General features: G+C 39.1%; 1 protein-coding gene across 1 annotated transcript in view; it reads right to left on the reverse strand.

Moving 5' to 3' along the window:
- The window catches only part of CHCHD3 (coiled-coil-helix-coiled-coil-helix domain containing 3), a 139,769-nt gene that overhangs the window by 91,210 nt on the left and 27,631 nt on the right, over window positions 1-20,928 (reverse strand). Inside the window, exon 4 of the mRNA XM_031061888.1 lies at window positions 10,633-10,777. Coding sequence (XP_030917748.1) covers window positions 10,633-10,777 — 145 coding nt within the window. The remainder of the gene's footprint in view (window positions 1-10,632; window positions 10,778-20,928) is intronic.

Genomic DNA, 20,928 nt, shown 5'->3' on the forward strand with positions numbered 1-20,928 from the left:
TTTCATAAATCCCTGCTTCATTCTGGAACTCTGCCCAGCCTCTGCTCCAGTTCAGCCTTCTCAAGGCATCAGAAGGTGCCTCTTTGTCTTAAAATCTTTCTATTATTTACATTATTCCAGGTTTATTCTTGTTTTCCATTTGTAGTATTGTGTCAGATTCCCCAGACACCCAACTGTACACACAAACACCCTCAGCACCACAGTTCCTGGCAGGAGCTTGAATTCCCAGCTCCAAAGCCCCGTGCACTTTCCAGGTCTGAGTGCAATCAAAGACCCTCAGCTTTAAGAAGATTGGGCTATCAGAAGATTTATTCTTATTACTGAACTAAAAGGGTGTTTTAACATCCCCAATTTATTAAGCCTTACATTAAACTCTTCCTTTCTTTAAAAAAAAAGGAGGCAGAGTAGTTTTTCCTCCAGGCACATCATGGTACAGCTACCACATAACAGATTATATAACACTTGATAGGACTGAAAAATTTGCTAAAATTTGTATAAAACCACTCAAAACCTACAGACTTCACCATGACATTCCACATTTTTCCTCGTCCTCTCCCTGAAATATCCTTTTTAATTGACTTGTGTACACCTGCTTTAGCTGTATTGGCACCTATTGCTACAACGCTGGAGCAACTCAATATATTCCAGACAGCCAGTGATATGAAAGGATATTAAAAAGATATTAAAAAACCCTTAAAAACTTGAAATTACATCTAAAAAGGACTTCCCTCAGGCTCTTCTCCAAGCTGAGCAAATCAAGTTGTTGGAGTTCTGGCTGCTGAGAATTGGAGATTTCTGTGCTGCCAGGCACTGACCCCAAGAGAACCCTGCACTGACCTGAGGCCATGGAGAAGCTTCCAGAATGGAATGATGGACCTGGGATTGTGGGTGTGCAGTTTGAACAGAAGTGTGTGATATCACAGGGTGGGAAACCCAGAGTTTAAGGGTTTAGAATACAGTAATAGATATAAAGCAAGATGGAGGTTTTGGGGCAGTGGTGATCCTTCTTCTTCACCTTCTTCTCCATGGGTTTGGGTGGTTTTGTGTCATTGGATAAAAAAGTCCTCATTGCAGGGCATGGGTGGTTGGTTATTGGGTTAAAAGTGAAAATAATTCAGGTGTCATTTCTTAATTGGACAGTTTAGCCTTAAAAGGCCTTGGAGAGAGAGAGATGGGGCTCCGTTTTTAGTTTGTTAGAGTGAAGTGCTGCAGAACTCAGGGTTTGTGGAACTGTGACATAGATAAGAGTGACATAGATAAGAACTAATAAACATCTGAGTCCCAACAAGAAATATCATCTCACACATTTAATCCCAACCCTGGCAAAAGAAGATAAAAATTCAACAGCAGGTGACCTCAGCCGCTCTTGAAAACAGCCCTAAAACAAACTGCCTGATGACTTCCATCCCTCTGTCCCTCAAAACACCTAAATCTGGTAATTCAGCCCAAAATGAGGACAACCAGAGCACTCTAAAGTGAATATATCCCTATCCAAGAAACCAACTTAATGTGAGAGCAAAGAAATATTGAATAAAAGTCAGAGGACGAGAGGCCCAGGCCCAGGGAGGTCATTCTTCCCCTGTACTCAGCACTGCTGAGGCCACACCTCGACTGCTGTGTCCAGCTCTGGCCCCTCAGTTTGGGAAGGATGTTGAGACGCTTGAGCACATCCAGAGGAGGCAACGAGGCTGGTGAGCGGCTGGGAACACAAACCCTGTGAGGAACCTCTGAGGGAGCTGGGGCTGTTTATCCTGGAGAAGAGGAGGCTCAGAGGTGCCCTTGTTGCTCTCTACACCTTCCTGAAGGGAGGCTGCAGCCAGGTGGGGTCAGTCTCTGACAGAACCAGAGGACACAGCCTCCAGCTACGGCAGGGAAGGTACAGGTTGGATATCAGGGAAAAGATTTTCACCAAAAGAATCATAAAGTACTGGAACGCTCTTGCCAGGGAGGTGGTACAATCATCATCTCTGGATGTGTTTAAAAAAAGACTGGACATGGTGCTATAGTCTAGTTGAGCCGTTGGGGCATAGATTGGACTCGATGGTCTGAGAGGTCTCTTCCAACCTCATTATTCTGTGATTCTGTCATTCTGTGATTCTGTCATTCTCTTCTTCTGTGATTCTGTAATTCTGTGATTCTGTGGTTCTGTGATTCTGTGGTTTTGTTGAGCAGAGGAGCCTCGCCCGCATCGTGCTTCGAGCGCAGTGTCAAACGAACACATTTTAATCCCTCCCATGGATTTGTATCCTGTCATGTACAAGGACAAGCCCTGACAAGGCTTTGATGTGGTTTTTGTTGTGTCACACAACTGCCAGGGTGTACACGCTCCAAAGGCCCACGAGTAATCAAAAGGAGCCTTGTGGTATTTTCTGGGGTCCCATGTCGTGGGGAGGAAAGATGAATCTGACTCCATGTTCTTAGAAGGCTAACTTATTATTATATTATATTATATTATATTACATTATATTACATTATATTATATTATATTATGCTATACTAAACTATACTAAAGAATACAGAAAGGATACAGACAGAAGGCTTAACAAAATACTAATGAAAACTCGTGACTCTCTCTTCAGAGTCCAACACAGCTTGGCTGTAATTGGCCAATGAGTAAAAACAATTCACACGTTGGATAAACAATCTCCAACCACATTCCAAAGCAGCAAAACACAGGAGAAGCAAATGAGATAATATTGTTTTCCTTTTTCTCTGAGGCTTCTCAGCTTCCCAGGAGAGAAATCCTGGGCAAAGAGGGTTTTTCAGAAAATATGATGGTGACAGAGCCTGGCTTGGAATATTTATAGACAAAGAACAGGATTTTAAATGTTCTTCTCATGCTACCTCCAGGGCAGAAGGAAGACTTGCAAGTCCCTGCAAGAGGGAAGGTGTGTGGGAAAAGGGATGATTAGCCTTACTTTTTGCCCATGCATGACAAGGAATGATGATATTCATTTGGGGAGATAGCAGGGCAATTTTGTTACCGTTCAATAAAAAGGGAGTAGCACGAACAAATTGGTTAATGAATGAGGGAGGAGAGAGCAGAGTATTATGTAGTGAATCTATAAAAATGAACTCAATTTGAATTCAACGCAAAGAACAAATTGATGGAGCAGCAGGCTTTGTAAAGCACTAGATCTTCATCTGAATGCCGAAATAACACAGTGATTAATTTTGCTTCAGTCAAATATCTTGGGGTTTGCTCTATAAGAATTAAAAAATAACATGCTTTAAATGCTGCTTGACTATCAAAACACATTCACCATTCAAAAAGAAACCTTAAAGAGAATAAATGCTCCTTTTCTGTACTTTGCTTGCCTTCAAAATTCTCATTTTACCGTGGTTTTCCTGTCTGTCAAACTTTGACACAGAGGAAAAAAAAAGCCATTAACTGTTACACCGAAAAATTATAAAAAATACATCTATAACATGTTGCCAAGTGAAATGCTGAAGGAAGGAGAAAATTATTTCTATTGTTCCACTGAAACAAATATTTTGAATGTCAGCATGGACGTTGTAAAGGGACAGAAGAGAGACCCAGGAAAAGGCAACTTGTGGTTCCCGGGCCCTTCATGGCAATTTCAGAGAGAAAATAAAACATTTATTTACCAGTTTATGTGACAAATCATACTGGGGATTCTAACTCCAGCACTACCCACAGGCTATCTGAAATTCTTTTTACTGTTTTCCTCCATCAAGGTGGAAGGAAAGCTGTTCACTTATTAATTAATTTATTAATTGATTTTAATCAAATGGGCCTTCACTTCTTCAAGGTCAGATAAGAAAGTCATTCATGATTTGCAAATATGTGACAGGCAGCCCCTTTTCTTACTGGGTTGAAAATTATCAACTTTATTTTCTTGGCAAGAGCTTCTTGCTCACAAACTAGTTTCACATCACTTGTTTAGGATCCCCTAAAAGACCTACCCCAAAAACCTGAATTTCTATCCCAAACCTTTTAGTGCTGCAGTAGAAGTGGCAAAAAAAGAGGGAGAGGAAGAAGGAATGTGTGCCAGGAGAGACATAAACCAAAGGAGCAATATTCTGTTTATTCCAAAGAATAGGAGCGCAGTCAGCGCAGTAGAATTGTGTATATTCCAAATATAAATGTCTTGCTCATTGTAGCTCACTTCCTTCTCTTAAAACCAACCAAACTTCTTTGCCCCAAAACAAAACACACAAAGAAAGACAGCTCCCATCCTCAATATTCCAAAACACCTTCTTCCTCCTGTCTTCTGCGACAGGAACAACCAAATCCAGGTTTGCCCATAGGAAAAAGAGCTTTTGCTGCAACAAAACCACCACATCCAAGCTATAAAAACATCACAAAAAAACCCATGTGTGTAGGACTAAATAAGATTTTATGAGTGAAACTCCCCAAATCTCCACTTTCAACAAGGTTTCATGAAAAATTTCTACTTGTTAAATTATAAAACTGAGGAACAAGAGACAAAACAACTGTCAGTAGATTTAATTTTGTACCATGTGCTTCCCAAACCTTAAATCTCATGTTCAAATATGAGCCTTTAGTACTTTTACTGCCATAAATTGTGATTTACAGTCTCTGCTCGTGCTTACTTCTCCAAGAGCCCTCCCTGCACCAAGCAATCCTGTTTTGCCTCAGGCTGTGTAGTTTACCTCAAATTATTTCAGAATCATCTAAAAAGATTCATTTTTCTATTAAAATGATGAATGAGCTAAATGAGGTATGTAATAAATACTGCAGGTTTGTAAACAGACTCTTCTCCTGAGAACTAATGCCTTAACTCATTTAATTCTTCCCCCTGGTATTTCCTAGTGAAGTCATCCTTAAAATATGGTTTGTCCAGGCCTGGTTGGAAAGAGCAGGAAGGGTCAGGATTTAATCTGTTTATGGAAAATAGGAAACATCCTCATGACAGAGTTAATGAATTGAGGACAGGAAAAATAAATGTAGCCCAAAGGGGAGGTCATTGCCCAGCCCTGACTAGGACCAGTCACCCCAGGGTGATGGGGAAAACACCAAACCAGTTCAGGCACACAGGAGCAGAAGACTTCATTTTAACAACCTGTATTCAATTATGACAACAGGTCAGATTTCCTCCTCACATAACTCAACACACTTCAGCTCTGATATGGCCAGGAATGTATTTTGTCTATTGATTTCAAGGCTCAGACAAGTAAAAGAACTTCACATCTCAAATAGGATTTTGCTAGGGAAAAAAAAAATCTCCAATAATCTGATTATCACAGTGACCTAAAGTGCAAAAAAAAAAAAAAAAGTGCTTTTTAATATAAAGATACTTCTACCAGATTGATTTTTTTCTTGAGCGAGGAATTTTTTGATAGAACTTCTTGTGCAGAAAGTAATTTACAAAACAATGAGATTCCTCAGCACCACCAGATTTCACTCTCAAACAGGTGCCTCAATGAAAGCCTGGAACAACACATGGGCAAATAGATGTAATTGCATTAGTATGGATACAGACTTCTAATGATAGCAATAATCAAATTTTAATGTTCTGGTTACAGCACATGAACAGAACAATATTTCTGTGCCTCTTCAAAGGGAAATGAGACTTTAATGTCATTGGCAGCTCAATAAAACCATTTTCTAACATAAAGGCTTCTAATGACAACTTGTTTCAGTCCAGACAGGGGAGCAAATGTGTTCACAGTACACTCCAGGTCATTATTAGGAGATGGAAATACAACAGGTCCTCTGCACTTTGGATAACTATTGATTTTCTACTCCATATTCTCCTCATCTCACCCTGACTTTCATAATGACTCAAGTGATGGAGCATCAATAAACTATTTATGGCAAAGCCACCACATTGAAAGCCACTCTACAAGACTGTGCCCGACTCAACCAGGCCCAAGTTTGAGATTTTCAGTAAAAATCTCCAATAATAAATATGGCAGAGGACAGGTCTAAGTGATGAAATATAATTCAAGTATTCTTGGAGCCATCATAAGGACCTTCAGCTTCACCCTTTGCTGCAGAGAATCACACCACCCTCAAAATTCTTTATGGCTGGGCTGGAATAAAAGATTTTATTTATTTTGAAGCCCTTTTTCAAGAGGAATGGGCAGAAAAAACCATCATATCTACACTAAGAGTGTGTGGAAAAAGAAATATTTTTAACCAGCTGCAGCTCTTGACTTCAAGCACACGATGCACTTTGTCCTTTGGTGAAATCACACTGAGATGTTTGCAAATGTCACAATTCCAAAGGGAGCAAAGCTAAAGGTACAAAACCACCCAGTTTGGTGGCACGGCCACTTCAAGCAGTTCTCATTTGCCCTGCACACAGACTCTGCAATTTCCTCAATGGAGCTGCATTTGGAGTTGTTATAAAGCAGATTGGCTGCATTTGGAAAGGGCTCCAGGATGGCTTTGTGAAGTATTTGCCTCAGCTCCTATCTGCACTGACAGAAAAGAAGAAAATAAAGGAATTCTTCACCATCAAAGCACCCAACCCTGATGTACTGGGAGCCCTGAAAACAGCTAGGAAACAGCCCTGAAAACTGGGAAAAGCAGAGAAGAGAAAAAGAAAAAAAAAAGAAAAAGGATAATATCAGAATTATAAAATGGTTTGGGTTGAAGGCATCTGAAAAATCATCTCATTCCACCGCCTGCCATGGGCAGCAACACCTTCCACTATCCCAGACTGCTCCAAGTCCCATCCTTGGACATTTCAGGGATGGAGCACCCACAGCTTCTCTGGGAAAACTCTGCCAGGGCCTCCCCACCTCATTCTTCCAGATTCAGCTCATTGCAGGATCACATATCCCCCAGCCAGAGAGGAGGGAAAAGCCAGAGGAGAGCCAAGAGCTCCCCAGCACCTGGAGAGTAGCACTTTCCCAAGACACAACCCCAAATCTGTGGGATAAGGAAATCCCAAATGTGTGGGATAAGGAAATCCCAAATGCGTGGGATAAGAAAAGCCCAAATCTGTGGGATAAGGAAATCCCAAATGTGTGGGATAAGGAAATCCCAAATGCGTGGGATAAGAAAAGCCCAAATCTGTGGGATAAGGAAATCCCAAATGTGTGGGATAAGGAAATCCCAAATGCGTGGGATAAGAAAAGCCCAAATCTGTGGGATAAGGAAATCCCAAATGTGTGGGATAAGGAAATCCCAAATGCGTGGGATAAGAAAAGCCCAAATCTGTGGGATAAGGAAATCCCAAATGTGTGGGATAAGGAAATCCCAAATGCGTGGGATAAGAAAAGCCCAAATCTGTGGGATAAGGAAATCCCAAATGTGTGGGATAAGGAAATCCCAAATGCGTGGGATAAGAAAAGCCCAAATCTGTGGGATAAGGAAATCCCAAATGTGTGGGATAAGGAAATCCCAAATGCGTGGGATAAGAAAAGCCCAAATCTGTGGGATAAGGGAAATCCCAAATCTGTGGGATAAGGAAATGTGTCCAAAAGCCTCCCAGTCAGTGGCATTTCATGGATTGCTCCAGGAATCGACAGCAGCTGCCTTAATTTCTGCTGAGTTAAGCACCAAGAGTTGATTAAATCCTCACACTGACCCCACACGGGATTTCCAGGGTTTGGAAATGCCACTCTGAACAATAATTTCTACTTTTGCTGGCACAAATGCCAGAATTACTGCTTTGCAAGCCTTTGGATGAGCCCAAAATGTGTTTTTGCAGGAGCTGACATCCCAGCAGCCACCTGCCAACCCCCTGCACTGAGGGCACTTCCTGGGACATGGCACAGCACAAAAATATTTCAGCTATTAACACATCATTTCATCCCTTTTTCCCCCCCTCATTTGTATAAAAAGCTATTCTAACTTTCTGAGATAACACTATAAATTTATTCTTCAAGAATGGGAAATATGATTTCATTTTACATCTATTTATTAAAACCTGAATTAGCACTCTTTACAAAGGGAAAATCAAATTCTTCCTCTCTCACTGTAATTTCTTTTCCTTTGCACTATTTAAACAATTTAGCAGCAGCAAAGGAATTTATTTTGCTACTGACACTTTAGGAACACTTTTGTTTTTCTCCAGAAAAGACTGAGAAATCAAATCTGGGCTCCATATAATACAAACCTGCTGGAGCAGTTTACTAAAACACAGAATTCTTCACAGTACCTGGCAAAGGATACACAGAAATGCATTTCCCTGTGGTAGAGATTTTGAATTCAATTGATACAGGAAATAAATGCACAGGTTAGGGTAAACAGTGAAGCCAAAGAAATTAAATCTGACCAATTAAAATAAATAAATGCACAGGTTAGGGTGAGCAATGAAGCCAAAGAAATAAAATCTGACCAATTAAAGGAAAATAAAGGAGCTGACTTACAGGAAGGTGAGAATTACTCAATATTTTCATTTTTAAGGAAACAGACAAAACCTTCTTGCTAGTTTGCAATATTAAGAGTACACACTTCAAAGAATGAACAAGTTACAGTGGAAATGGAAAATATCTGTTTGGTGATAACAAAGCTGCACCCAAGAACCACCAGATATTTCCAAATTTCCCAGATGGAACCAGGAAGATTGATCAAAACCAAGAAGACATAACGGCTAACTTAATATATATATAAAAATATATATATTATATATATACATTATATACAGATACACACTATATATATATATATGTATATATATGTATATATATATAATTATATATGATATTCCAAAGCAACTGAAAATTAACCAGCCAGATAACTAAATAAAGCAGTTCCACATCCATTATAAGGAATTTCTTGAGCTTTTGGCTGAGGAGAAATCCAGCTTGTGCTTCCCAAAATCACCACAACAGGGAGAAAAAGATGCAGATCCCCAGTAATTATGCAAATAATAGTCTCCATTATAAATCTTCAGCTCCTCATTAGCTCCAGGCCACAAAACCCTTATCTCTCCCCCACAATATTAAGAAACCAAGGATTTAAGGCATATAACTGAGGCTGTACCTTGGTCATAATTCCTTTCTATTCTCCTTTGTTCCCATGTTTTACAATGACAAAATATTAAACATTTGTTTACAACACTGAAATTATTCTTCTAACAATAACATTAGCACAGAGGTGAAAAAGAATCCAGAAATGGCTGGAAAAGATTCCAACACTGAGGTGGAATTGGTTTGGTTTTAAATTGGGATTTGGAAAAATAACATCTACATCAGATTTTGAATCCCACAGCAGAGACAAAGCTATTGCTTATTGAAGTGATTGATTACTAAGATACCAACCCATAAACCTTAAAAACTTTGGATTTTGCTCCAGATTTAGAGAGCCCAACAAATATTTATGTTGCTGCTGACATAAGTAATTCCCATTTATTTTCACAGCAATGCTCACATGAAGTATTTTCAACTTTTTGCCTTGAAAATAATGATTTCTTTAGTATTCACACTCAAGCATATTTGTATTTTTAAAGCATATTCCCACCTCATACAATAATGATTATTGTTAGAAAGAAGAGTCAATAGAGACTCACTACAGCAAGCAAACACTCTATAGAGGAAGTTATAAATCTGTCAGACATTTGAAATGGACTGAACTGTATAATGTCAGTTTTCTGAGGAAAACAGCCAACCATATGTTCCAATTTCCTTGTCAGGGAGGTTTAATACATCAGCTTTAACGAGAGATGAATCTTTTAAACAGAATTTTTCACTGAGCTGGTCCCAAAGTTGGAAACAAGCAGCAAAACCCCTTAAAAGAGGGATATTTAACCAAAATAAAATGACATGCTGCTACCTAGTCATGAAAAAAAAAATAAATAAATAGAGATCTGCTCTCCTCTTCTACCAATAGGCCAGAGGAGAAAGTTGCTTCGAATATCTGTGATTTCTGTAAATATTTGAGAGTAAGAGCCTTCAAAATGCAGTTTATTGTATCCAAGATGTTATAACAGTCCAGGGTTGTGGGTGACAGAGCCACATCTACAGCTAAATTTTCCTTTGCTGAGCATCTTAATACAGTAGAACCAATCAATACCTTTACTTTTACCTACAGCCTATCATAACTACTATAATTACCATATTATAGTCAATGCTATCGAATCACATGAGTTAGTATGTCATAGTTTAAGCTTAAAATTGTTTTTCAGTTTTCTTGCAGTGGAAAATGCTTAAAATTCTTCTTTGTAATCTTAGAGTACACCCATCAAAGAATGAACAAGTGGAAATGGAAAATATCTGGTGATAACAAAGCTGTACCCAAGAAGCACCAGATATTTCCAAATTTCCCAGATGGAACCAGGAAGATTGAGCAAAACCAAGATGACACAACTGCTAACTTTGATATTCTGAAGCAAGTAAAAATTAACCAGCCAGATACCTAAACTTTTCTCCACTTGCCACATGGACATGTCTTGTTTGCCTGTGGTATCTTTCTGCTTGGTAAAAACATCCTCTTGTTTGTGGTCAGCTGATCCTTTGCTCTAAGATATAAAACCACTTTCCAACTCGACTTCACCTTTCCTCTTTTAGGCGTCCAGCAAGACTGGCTGAGCAATCCTCCACTTACACATCTACTATTCTTCTATATCAAAACTTGCTTCCACCACTATTTCACTCTCAAATTCTCCATTCAGAGCCCTTTCTGCCAAGCACACACATATCTGTGAGACCTTCCTGCCCAGCTCCCATCCCTCCCAGCACGTGAGGACTCACAAAGCGCTGAGCCTTCTGCCGCTCCTCCTCGGTGGCCGCTCTCTCGCGAAGGATGGCTCGAGTCAGGTGCTCGTTTGAGGAGATCCTCTCCCGTTCCAGCAGCTTGCCAAACTCATCCCGAACGTACATTTGTTCTTGTTTCAACCTACAGGAGGTGCAGGGAGATTTAGGCTGAGAGAAAATTCAAAATCTACTTCCTAAGCGTTGTTTCAAAGTAGAGAAGTCGCTTTGAAAGCTGTCACAGCAATGCTTTTTACTCTTGGCTTCTAAAGACACCTAAATACAAATATCCACTGAAAGAATCCAGAAGTTTATTTCTAATTGAAGTATCAAAATGCTGAATACACAAAATGACACCACTGTTCATTAAATCATATAAATTAAAACGGATTCAAAAAATGTATTTTTAAGTAAGCTGCAGAGAACTCAGTTGGTTGGTTGGTTTTTGTCTGGTTTTATGGAACCATTTTTCTGGGAAAATCCTTTTCCCAGCAGCCAGCAGGCACTCCATTTCCACCTAAAAGCCTTCCTGCACTGGGAAAATGCTTTCCTCCTTAAACACACCATAAACCCAAGGACTTCATCCATTTCCCAAGCTCCACGAAGATCGAAGAACCATCATCAACCTTTCCCAGCCATCTGAGAGGAGCAGAGAAAATAGTTATTGAACTTGTTGCAACAGAGTTAATAAAGGCAACTTCAGGCCCAGAAAATTCTCAGTGTTTCTATGTCACAAGCCATAAATAGATTTGAAACCTTCAATGGAGTACTTGAGACAAGCACACCGTGTCTCATTTTCATGGGAACACTCAGTGAATAAAACCTGTGTGTTGTGACACCGAGCACGGAACTCAGAGCAGTAATGGAGCTATGAAACGCTGGGTTTCAAATAGATTTTTTTTTTTTTTTGAAAGAATGATGGAGAGGAAGCTTCAATATTCTCAGTGCATTTATCTGTTGTCAAGGGAGCTCTGGAGAACAAATCCTAATGAGTCGGGTCACTTTGTAAAAGGTACCAGCATTAGAGTACATTAGATTCTTCCCCAGGGAATGCATTTAAGTGAGGCAGGGAAGAAAAAAGACAATTACAAGATGTATTACTTCAGTGCTCAGCTCCAAACCCTCTGAAATGCAGCAACCAACTGGGAATCTTTATAAAAGTTTATTAAGCTGCATCTTCAATTACTCCAGCTAAAAAAGAAAAAAAAAAATAAAAAACTCCGATTATGCAGACATGGACAAAATTCCATTAAGTGATTTCCCAAGGTCCCCCAAATTACTCCAGCAGGATTGATATAACAAATCCTTCATACAATCATAACAATCCTTCACACAGCACAGTCAAAACATGCTGGTTGTCTTTTGGATTGGAGAAGTCATGTTTTGCCTAAAAAGGAAAAAAAGTGTCAAAATAGTAGTCTCAGCACCTTTTTCTGGTGAGCAACAAAGAGCATTTAATGCTTCCCGAGACTGAAGGAAGATCCTTCCTCATCCTTCTTGGATCTGGCCTCCTAAAAGTGGTTTTCCATAAAATATGTCTCTTCTTTATGCTGCTGTACACAGCAGAGTAATTAAAAGATATGAAACATATTTTACATAAAAAAGCAGAAAAATCCAGCCAAAAGTTTCCATATTCTAAACTATGAAAAATTAAAAAACAAAAAAAAACTCTCATGAAAAAAAAAAACCCCAAAAACCCAGTATTAAGCAATTCCTCAACACTCAGATATTTACATTTAATTCTTCTTCATATCAAATTAGATCTTTTTCCTAATTTCTCATTTAAGTCTAGATCAAGACACTCAGGTCACCTCAGTCACAGAAAATGCATTTTACTGTTTGGTTTTTTCTCCCTTTCCCTTTCCCCACAGGGTGTTCTACCATAAAAGAAAATTACACTATTTCATTTTCAAATTTTATACAATTTAAGCCAAAAAGGAACTTTTTTACATCCAAGGCAGCACCTTCAAGCAAAAATTTCAACTCTTTTTTTATCAACTCTCACCCTCATTTGTGCGACCAGCATCACACAAACACAACGAGTTAAATTCCTCAAAAAAAACTTTTATTTAGGGCAGTTTTTACTCCCAAAACAATATTCCTAAACTGCCATCTCAACTGATTGAAATTCAGCTGAGTTTTTAACAAAATAAGCGGGATTTTGAAGTCATTTTCATTTATTTGAGTTCCATAATTGGGTGGCTTGTAGGAGCTTAATGAAACAAACATTCTGCAGATCCCGCTGATCGCAAACATTCGCCTGCATCAACCTCCAGTAGGGTTTTCTTCCTTGGCATTACAAATTCATTTTCCTGGCATTCAGCATGTACCAAATAAAGGCAAACATCAGCTGGATTTACAGTAATAAATTATATTATTATCTATAAATTATATTAGCTAGGCAAAAGTAAAAAATAAAAAATTATATATACCTATATCTGTATGTGGATATATATATATATAAAAACTTGTCACTACTCCAGGAATTCCACAGGAATTTTTTTTTTCAAGTGACATTTTTAATTACAGCAGAAATAAAGGCTCAAGTTAATGGTTCTTGTGTTTGAGCACAGAACTCCAGACAACAGAGAGCGTTACGCTGATCATTTATACAGAAAGGATGTTAAAAAAGCTGCTGAAGCAGCAGAAAAGGCTGCTGGCTATACATTTTCCCCACACAATTGATATCTTTTTGAATAAAATCCTTCTAAATAATTATGAAATACTGCTTTAAGAAGTGTGGAGTGGCTGATTTAATGAAGTGTGGCATGCAAGGCAATCACTTCTCATGGTGCTATTGGAAAACATACATCAAGCATTAAGAAGCAGCTCCAGTTAAAGTCTGCGTTAACACTTCGCAATATTTCATTTCTCAACTGCTTTATAGCACACAACAACACAAAAAAAGCAACAATTCCTGCCTTTCCCCAGCACTGTCATTGAGAACTTCAACGCTCTTAACTTAATGCTGTGAAGAAAATTTATATATCTGTATTTTTTTGTAAGAGGATGGGTAAATCCTGACAAGCCAATCACCCAGGATTTAAGGATCTCAGAAGATTTATTCCTGTCAGAGGGGCATAACAAGAATTTGAGTATTTTTGTTATCACATTGTCATATTCAGGCTCCACTGTAAGACAAATTCTGGACTGTTTTAGTCCTGAAGTCACTTTAATCAAAATAATGTCTGCAGTACATTCCACCTCTAAATCAGATTTGGCTCACGTTGAATGCAAAAGCCACCACATCATCTCGAGGAGCAATCACACAACAACAAGCAAAAAGAATTCTGAAAGACACTCCCAGATATAAAAAATATAAAAATAAAAAAAATTAAATATATTTAAAACAGAAATAAATAAAAAGCCAGGTTTTGTTAATTTAGATTTTCTGAGATATGGGCAGGAGGTACAGAAATCAAACCCATGTGATCAAACCACCCATTCCAACCTCCTCTCCAGCAGAGCTTCAGACCAAATGGAAAATACTTCACCAAAATAACATTTCTGGTTCTGCATTCCATCTTTTTATTCCTCTCTTTTCTTTCTGGAAGAGCAGGGAATATGGGATTTTAGTTGCATTTGTTATTGTTCAGCTTTTGTACTATGAATGTCCTACATGCAAGATTAAGCACAAGAGAATTTAGCTGTGAATTTATCAAACATTTCAGTGCATGATCTAAAACAGACTGAAACCCTTAACCCACATCCCTGAAAATCAAGTAATAACAACATAGCAACACAAAGTAAAGCAAGAGGAAAAATAAATTCTCAATTAAATCACAACTTAAAATTAATAACTGACAACCATCATATAAAGTCCAACAGGATAAGAGAAGCCAAATATAGAATTGGCTCCACTTTCCAATTAGAAATTAGAATTTGAAACACAGAAATAGAAATTTAAGACCCAAACAAGAAATCATCTCTGAAGACCAAGGAGTTTTCTGTATCACAAGAAAAACAAAAATACACTTAAAAAAAAAGGCTGATAAAACTTTGCTGCACTCTAAGTGGTTTCCATCCTTTTCACATCTAGTTTTTAATTAAGTTCAAGAAAAGTAAATTGTTAATTTTGCCATGTGGATTTATGGCCCAGGACTCTCCTCATGCCCAGCATGACCCCTGTTAGCCACAATAACAAGATGAGTAATTTAATTCTAAATCCACAAGAACTCCCTCTTTTGTTTACTTCAAAATATCCATTTCTGTTGTTCTTGAAAAACACCTGCAGATGTTAATTAAGGAAAAAGCACCTTTTAATTCAGAGACAACAGCAACACACTGAGAAAAGCTGAAAAATATTAGTTTTGTGCTTTGATGGCCACTTCACAGTTTATTCTCCATTAATCAAAAATCCACAGAAATCCAAAACTGGCAAACAATACTCTTAGAGAAATACAGTGATTTGTCATTTCCAGCCCTTATTTTCAGATATTGGAAATTTATTACACTATCAAAGCCTAAGCATTTCCTTTTTGCTATTTTTTCAGGGCAGTGATTACTTGCCAGTTGTTTTATCTTTATTACAGTCTCCAAGCTACACAATCTGATGGATCTCTGACGTTCCACCATAAACTCACTCAAGCCTAAAGCATGAACAGTGTCATTTTTCATTACTTCCAAGCAAGCAAAAATCAAAATATTCCCCGTTCCAAAGTCCACTGTCAGGAAAATCATCCTGTCCTCTATGAATCAGGGAAAAAATTAATGATATGGAACCCAAAAACTCACTCCAACTAGAGATGACACAACATGAGGAGGATTCATGAGGTTTCTACTTTCCTGGACCTCAACAAGCTCCTTAATTCCTCCTGACGGACTCGCAGAAGATCCCAAAATGTTTTGAGCAATGTGTTTAGGGCAGGCTGCAATATTAATGAGGGAATGATGTCTGTGAGGGCTGAGTTTCAATATTTCATGAGCGGGACGCGCCAAGGAAAGCCGCGGTTGGAAATTGGCGAAGCCGCCGAGGGATTTGAGAGGATGTGAGAGACGTCAGGAAAACATCTCCAAGCTGAGCTGAGCTCTGAGAGGTGTGAAATGGAGATTTCTCCGACTCCATCTCACCTGTCTGCAAAGTCGCGGAAATTACCTCAAGTTCTTCTGATTTTACAAACACGTAACGAAGGACAGAGAGAGGGAAACAAATTATCTGGGAGGTCAAGGCACAGAAAACACAAAAAAGTTGTTCAAAACTGAAGTTTCTACCACTGTTCACTCATTAAAAACATTATTCTCCACTCACAGAGACTCTGCACAGCACAAGTGACAGGAGCTGTTCCTAACATTAGTAGCAATCATATTCTTAACAACTGTTCGAAAATTGCACTGTTAAACCTTTCAAATCATGCAAATATTAACAGAAAATATCATTTTTCTGCACCTGAAAGCTGTGGTATCAAAAGAACATTATGCCTTCAAATTTTTGGTGCTCCAATTGCTCAGCCTGGAGAAAAGGAGGCTCAGGGGGGACCTTGTGGCTCTCCACAACTGCGTGATAGGAGGGGACAGCCAGGGGAAGATTTGGGATCCAACCCCAGGGAACAGGGACAGGAGGAGAGGGAATGGCCTCAAGCTGTGCCAGAGGAGGTTTAGCTTTGATATTGGGAAAATTTCTTCATGGAAAGGGTTGTCCAGCCCTGGGGTGGAGTGCTGGAGTCCCTATCCCTGGAGGGATTAAAACTTGAAGATGTGGCATTGGGGATGTGGTTTAGTGGTGGCTTGGCAGTGCTGGATTAATGCTTGAACTCCATCTTAAAGGAATTTCCAACCTCAAAGATTCCATGATTTCAAGATTCCAAATCCAAACCCAAAATGCTGAAGCTTTACCATCATGGGAATATATGAACTCAAAAAGGATCACACAGCTCATCAAATCCAGATTCATCATCATTCCATGAGTGCAAAACCAGTCAAACGTGACGACAGGGACCCAAATTGGCCCCACTTTACCCACCAGACCCAGCACCATTAAAACCCTCTGACAAATCCATCACAAGTGACCTGGAGCTCTCATGACTCTGAACAGGCAGAAGAGGGAAGGGATCACACTTTGAGCAGTTATGCTTGAACTTCTCATTATTAAATTTAATGAGAACTCCATCTCTTTATTCCATATCCACTTCTTCCTCAGGGTGAGTGCTCCTCCTTAACATTTGCCATACATGAATATAAATTAGCCCTTAATTCATTATACACAGTGCTGAGAACAGTGAAGTGATTCCAGCACTGATCCCTGAGCTGGCACTGACCTTTTCCCATCCCAGTACGTCCTCCCTCATCTTTGGTCCATCCCAATAAATCCTCCCTCATTTTTGGTCCATCCCACACTGTCACACAACTCCCACACAAGTTTGGGACGTGTTCCATGGCAGAGACAAGGAGGGCAGCGGATTCTGATCCTTCTTTAGGCTGAACTCCTACCTAGAGTTCTGTGTCCAGCTCTGGGACCCTCAACAACAGCAGCACCTGGAGCTTCTGGAGCAAATCCAGAGGAACCCATGGAGCTGGAGCCCCTCTGCTCTGGAACCAGGTTGGGAGAGCTGAGAATGTTCTGCTGGAGAAGGGAAGCACCCAGGGAGAGCTTCCAGCACATTGCAGGGCCTGCAGGGGCTCCAGGAGAGCTGCAGAGGGACTGGGGCCAAGGCCTGCAGGGACAGCACCCAGGGAATGGCTCCCACTGCCAGAGGGCAGGCATGGATGGCATCTTGGCAATGAGGAATTCCTGGCTGGGCTGGGATTGCCAGAGCAGCTGGGGCTGCCCCTGCATCCCTGCAATGGCCAAGGCCAGGCTGGACACTGGGGCTGGAGCAGCCTGGGACAGTGGGAGGGGTCCCTGCCCCTACGGAATGAGATGATCTTGAAGGTCCCTCCCAACCCAAACCATCCCATGATTCCATGATTCCATGCTGTCTGTTCTCAAACCCAAGCAAACACTGAAAATACAATTTTAAGAGTATTTTCCACCTCGTCCCACAAAACCATCACTGCCTCAGTCACCCTGTTTCAAACACCAGACTTGTCACATCACCCAAACTCTCAATCCAAGCCACACCATCCAGCAGAACACCCTCATTATCCCTCTCCCTTTCCCAGCTGCCCTCCAACCCCAGCCTAACATCTGTCAAAGGAAAAATCCCTCATAATGGCCACGTGGTTTTATGTGCCAGGCCTTGATCAGAAGATCCAAGACTCGTTTCAAATCTCAGTTATCGACTCAACTCACTCCAATTAATTCAATTTATCAACAGCACCTCCATGGACAGCTTGTGAACGCTCAGAGCAACAAGGACAGTGACTCTTGTCAGTGGTTGAGTTTTCTTGGAGATTCCTGAGTTGTGGGAGTGTTTTTGGGGCAGTGTTTGGTGTTGGAAGGAGGAGGGGTGAGTAGAAAAGGGGGCAGGTTGTTTGAGGGGATTTTTAATTACACTTCATAAAGCCATTGCTTTTAAAATAGGTGCATTTAGATCAGTATTATATAGAGACAAAACAGATGAGCAAATTCCCATTTTTATGCCAGAGGGACAAAGAGAACCTGAGTTAGAATTGTAAAACTGCTTTACATAATTTGTGTATGTTTAGCTAGCCACATACCTCCACCTGAAATTACTTTCCAACTTAATATCCTTCCCCTTGGGATCTGCAAAAGCAGCCCTGGAATTATGACAACATTAATTATCCATAAAAATGAAGTGACAGTTAGAAAAATTTTTATTAGTATCATTATTATTATTATTACTATTTTTAAGTGTTTCTCTGCTGCTCATTTGCTGCTTTTCAAAATGAAAGAGCTCAGCAGTTTGAAAGCAAAGATTTGTTTAAAATTGCCAGGGGGGGAATAGTTTTCCTCTTTCCTACCTGAATCTGAAACTATGAAGCAGGATTATTTTTGTGGATGCTCTCTCTCTAGCTCCAAGTCATTTTCCCATCTCTCCTCGAAATAAACTGATCAAGATGAAGCTCAGTATCCAAGTTGTCAGCTGAGATGGCAGGTTTTAAAATCCATGTGAAAAATAAGCCCTTGAAAATTGGGGTTTATAAAGGCAGGAGTGAATTATAGCTCTGCTCTCTCCAATTTCCACCTCCCATCTCCAAGATTCATCTCTCCATATCCTGAGAGCCAGACATAATGGTATTAATGGAAAATCAGAGCAGGAAACCTTGGAGAGTAACTCTGCCATTGCCAAACACCTTTTTTTCTTCTGAAAACAATACATTTTTTTCACTGAAAACAATAAAACTTGAACAGGCTTCTAAGGCAGTTTGATACTTCCCAACTTGATAAACACTTTTATGCTTCCTTGGCATTTTGCAGGTAAAAATCACACTCTAAACTTCTCTGCTTTGAAGAGCTGGCTGCCCAAAAAGGCACCTGATGGAATCCTGATTGCTGAGAATTTTAGACTTTCTACACTGACAGACACTGACCCCCAACAGAACGCTGCATTTGAACTAGACCTGTAAAAAAAGCTTCCAAATTTGAATGATAAAACTAAAATTATGAGTGTATAGTTTAAATAAAAGTGTATCATATCACCTAATAAAAAACTAAGAGTTTAAAGTTTTAGAGTATAATGATATATATAAAACAAGATGGAAGTTTTAAAACTAAACTAGTCCTTCTTCTTTACCTTCTTCTTCATGAGTTTAAATAATATTGTGTAATTAAATAAAAAAGTCCACATTACGAGACACAAGTAATGAGTTATTAGATTAAAAGTAAAAATAATTAAAGCATCATTTCTTAATTAGACAGTTTATCCTTAAAAACCTTATAAAAAAGAAATATACCTCCATTTTTAAATTATTAGAGTTAAATACTACAGAACTCACCATTTATAAAGAGTGTAATATAAATAAGAACTAATACACATCTGAATCCCAATCTTTTGCTGAGTGTGAGATCAGACAAGGGAAGTTTCTGCTGAGAGAGGAGGGAAATGTTGGAGAAATTGAATGGTTGGGAAGGAAAAATAGGAGGAACTCAAGGTGGGATGTGAGGCCAAAATCTCTACAGCCCTGAGGCTGAAGGGGCCCTTTGGCACTCCAAGGGTTTTTTCTAAATTTTAACTTTTAAAGTTATTATTAGAGTTAGGTTCCTACTAACTATATTACTATTATTATTATTATTATTAGGGAAATGTTGGAGAAATTGAATGGTTGGGAAGGAAAAATAGGAGGAACTCAAGGTGGGATGTGAGGCCAAAATCTCTACAGCCCTGAGGCTGAAGGGGCCCTTTGGCACTCCAAGGGTTTTTTCTAAATTTTAACTTTTAAAGTTATTATTAGAGTTAGGTTCCTACTAACTATATTACTATTATTATTATTATTATTATTATTATTATGTATCATAAGAACAAATAATATTCTATTTATTGACATAATATAAGAATTATAAATTTATTATTGTTGTTGTTGTTGTTATTATTATTATCCTCACACAATGCATTAAATGTTGGGTTTTGGATTTTTTTCCTTTTGTTGAATTGGGGCTCTTTCTTTTGTTGAATTTGCTTGGGATTGAAGGTATTTGAGAGCTTAGTTTGTGTTTAGATTTAGGTGTTTATTATTTTTATTTATGTTATGGTTTTATAGGTAGTGAGTTCTGCAGTTCTTCATTAGTAAGGTACAAAATGGTTAACAATCTTTTCTTACAAAATCTTTTAAGGTTAAATTATTTAATTAAGAAATGATACTTAAATATGTTCACTTTTAACAACTCTTCACTCGAATTCTGCAATGCAGATTTTTCTGTCTAATTACACAAAACCACCCAAACCCATGGAGAAGAAGGTGAAGAAGGACCAGCTACTGCCCTAAAACTTCTGTCTTAGCTCTATATAGATATTCCTGTATTCTAAACCCTTAAACTCTGAGTTTCCCACCCTGTGATATCACGCACTTCTGTTCAAACTGCACACCCACAATCCCAGTTCCATTATTCATTCTGGAAGCGTCTCCAGGCCTCAGGTCAGTGCAGGGTTCTCCTGGGGGTCAGTGCCTGGCAGCACAGAAATCTCCAATTCTCAGCAGCCAGGGTTCCAACACAAGGAAAAAGGGTTTATTTTAAATTTTTATAGAATCAGTGTTATAAAATAAATATCCTCTTGCATTCCTCGATGTGATTATCAGTTGGGATCTCTGGTTTTACCAAACCAGTGCAGCTTCTCTTGCCAGGAGATATCAAACTCTTATTTTTGAGCTATCCCAAGTCAAAACAATTATCATCACTTTTTCTGCTTTGGAGCATTCCCAGCTTTTCCTCTGCCTGTCAGCAGCAGAAAAGATGGAGTT

The sequence above is a fragment of the Geospiza fortis genome, unplaced genomic scaffold (assembly GCF_000277835.1).
Source record: "Geospiza fortis unplaced genomic scaffold, GeoFor_1.0 scaffold61, whole genome shotgun sequence".
Lineage (NCBI taxonomy): Eukaryota > Metazoa > Chordata > Aves > Passeriformes > Thraupidae > Geospiza > Geospiza fortis.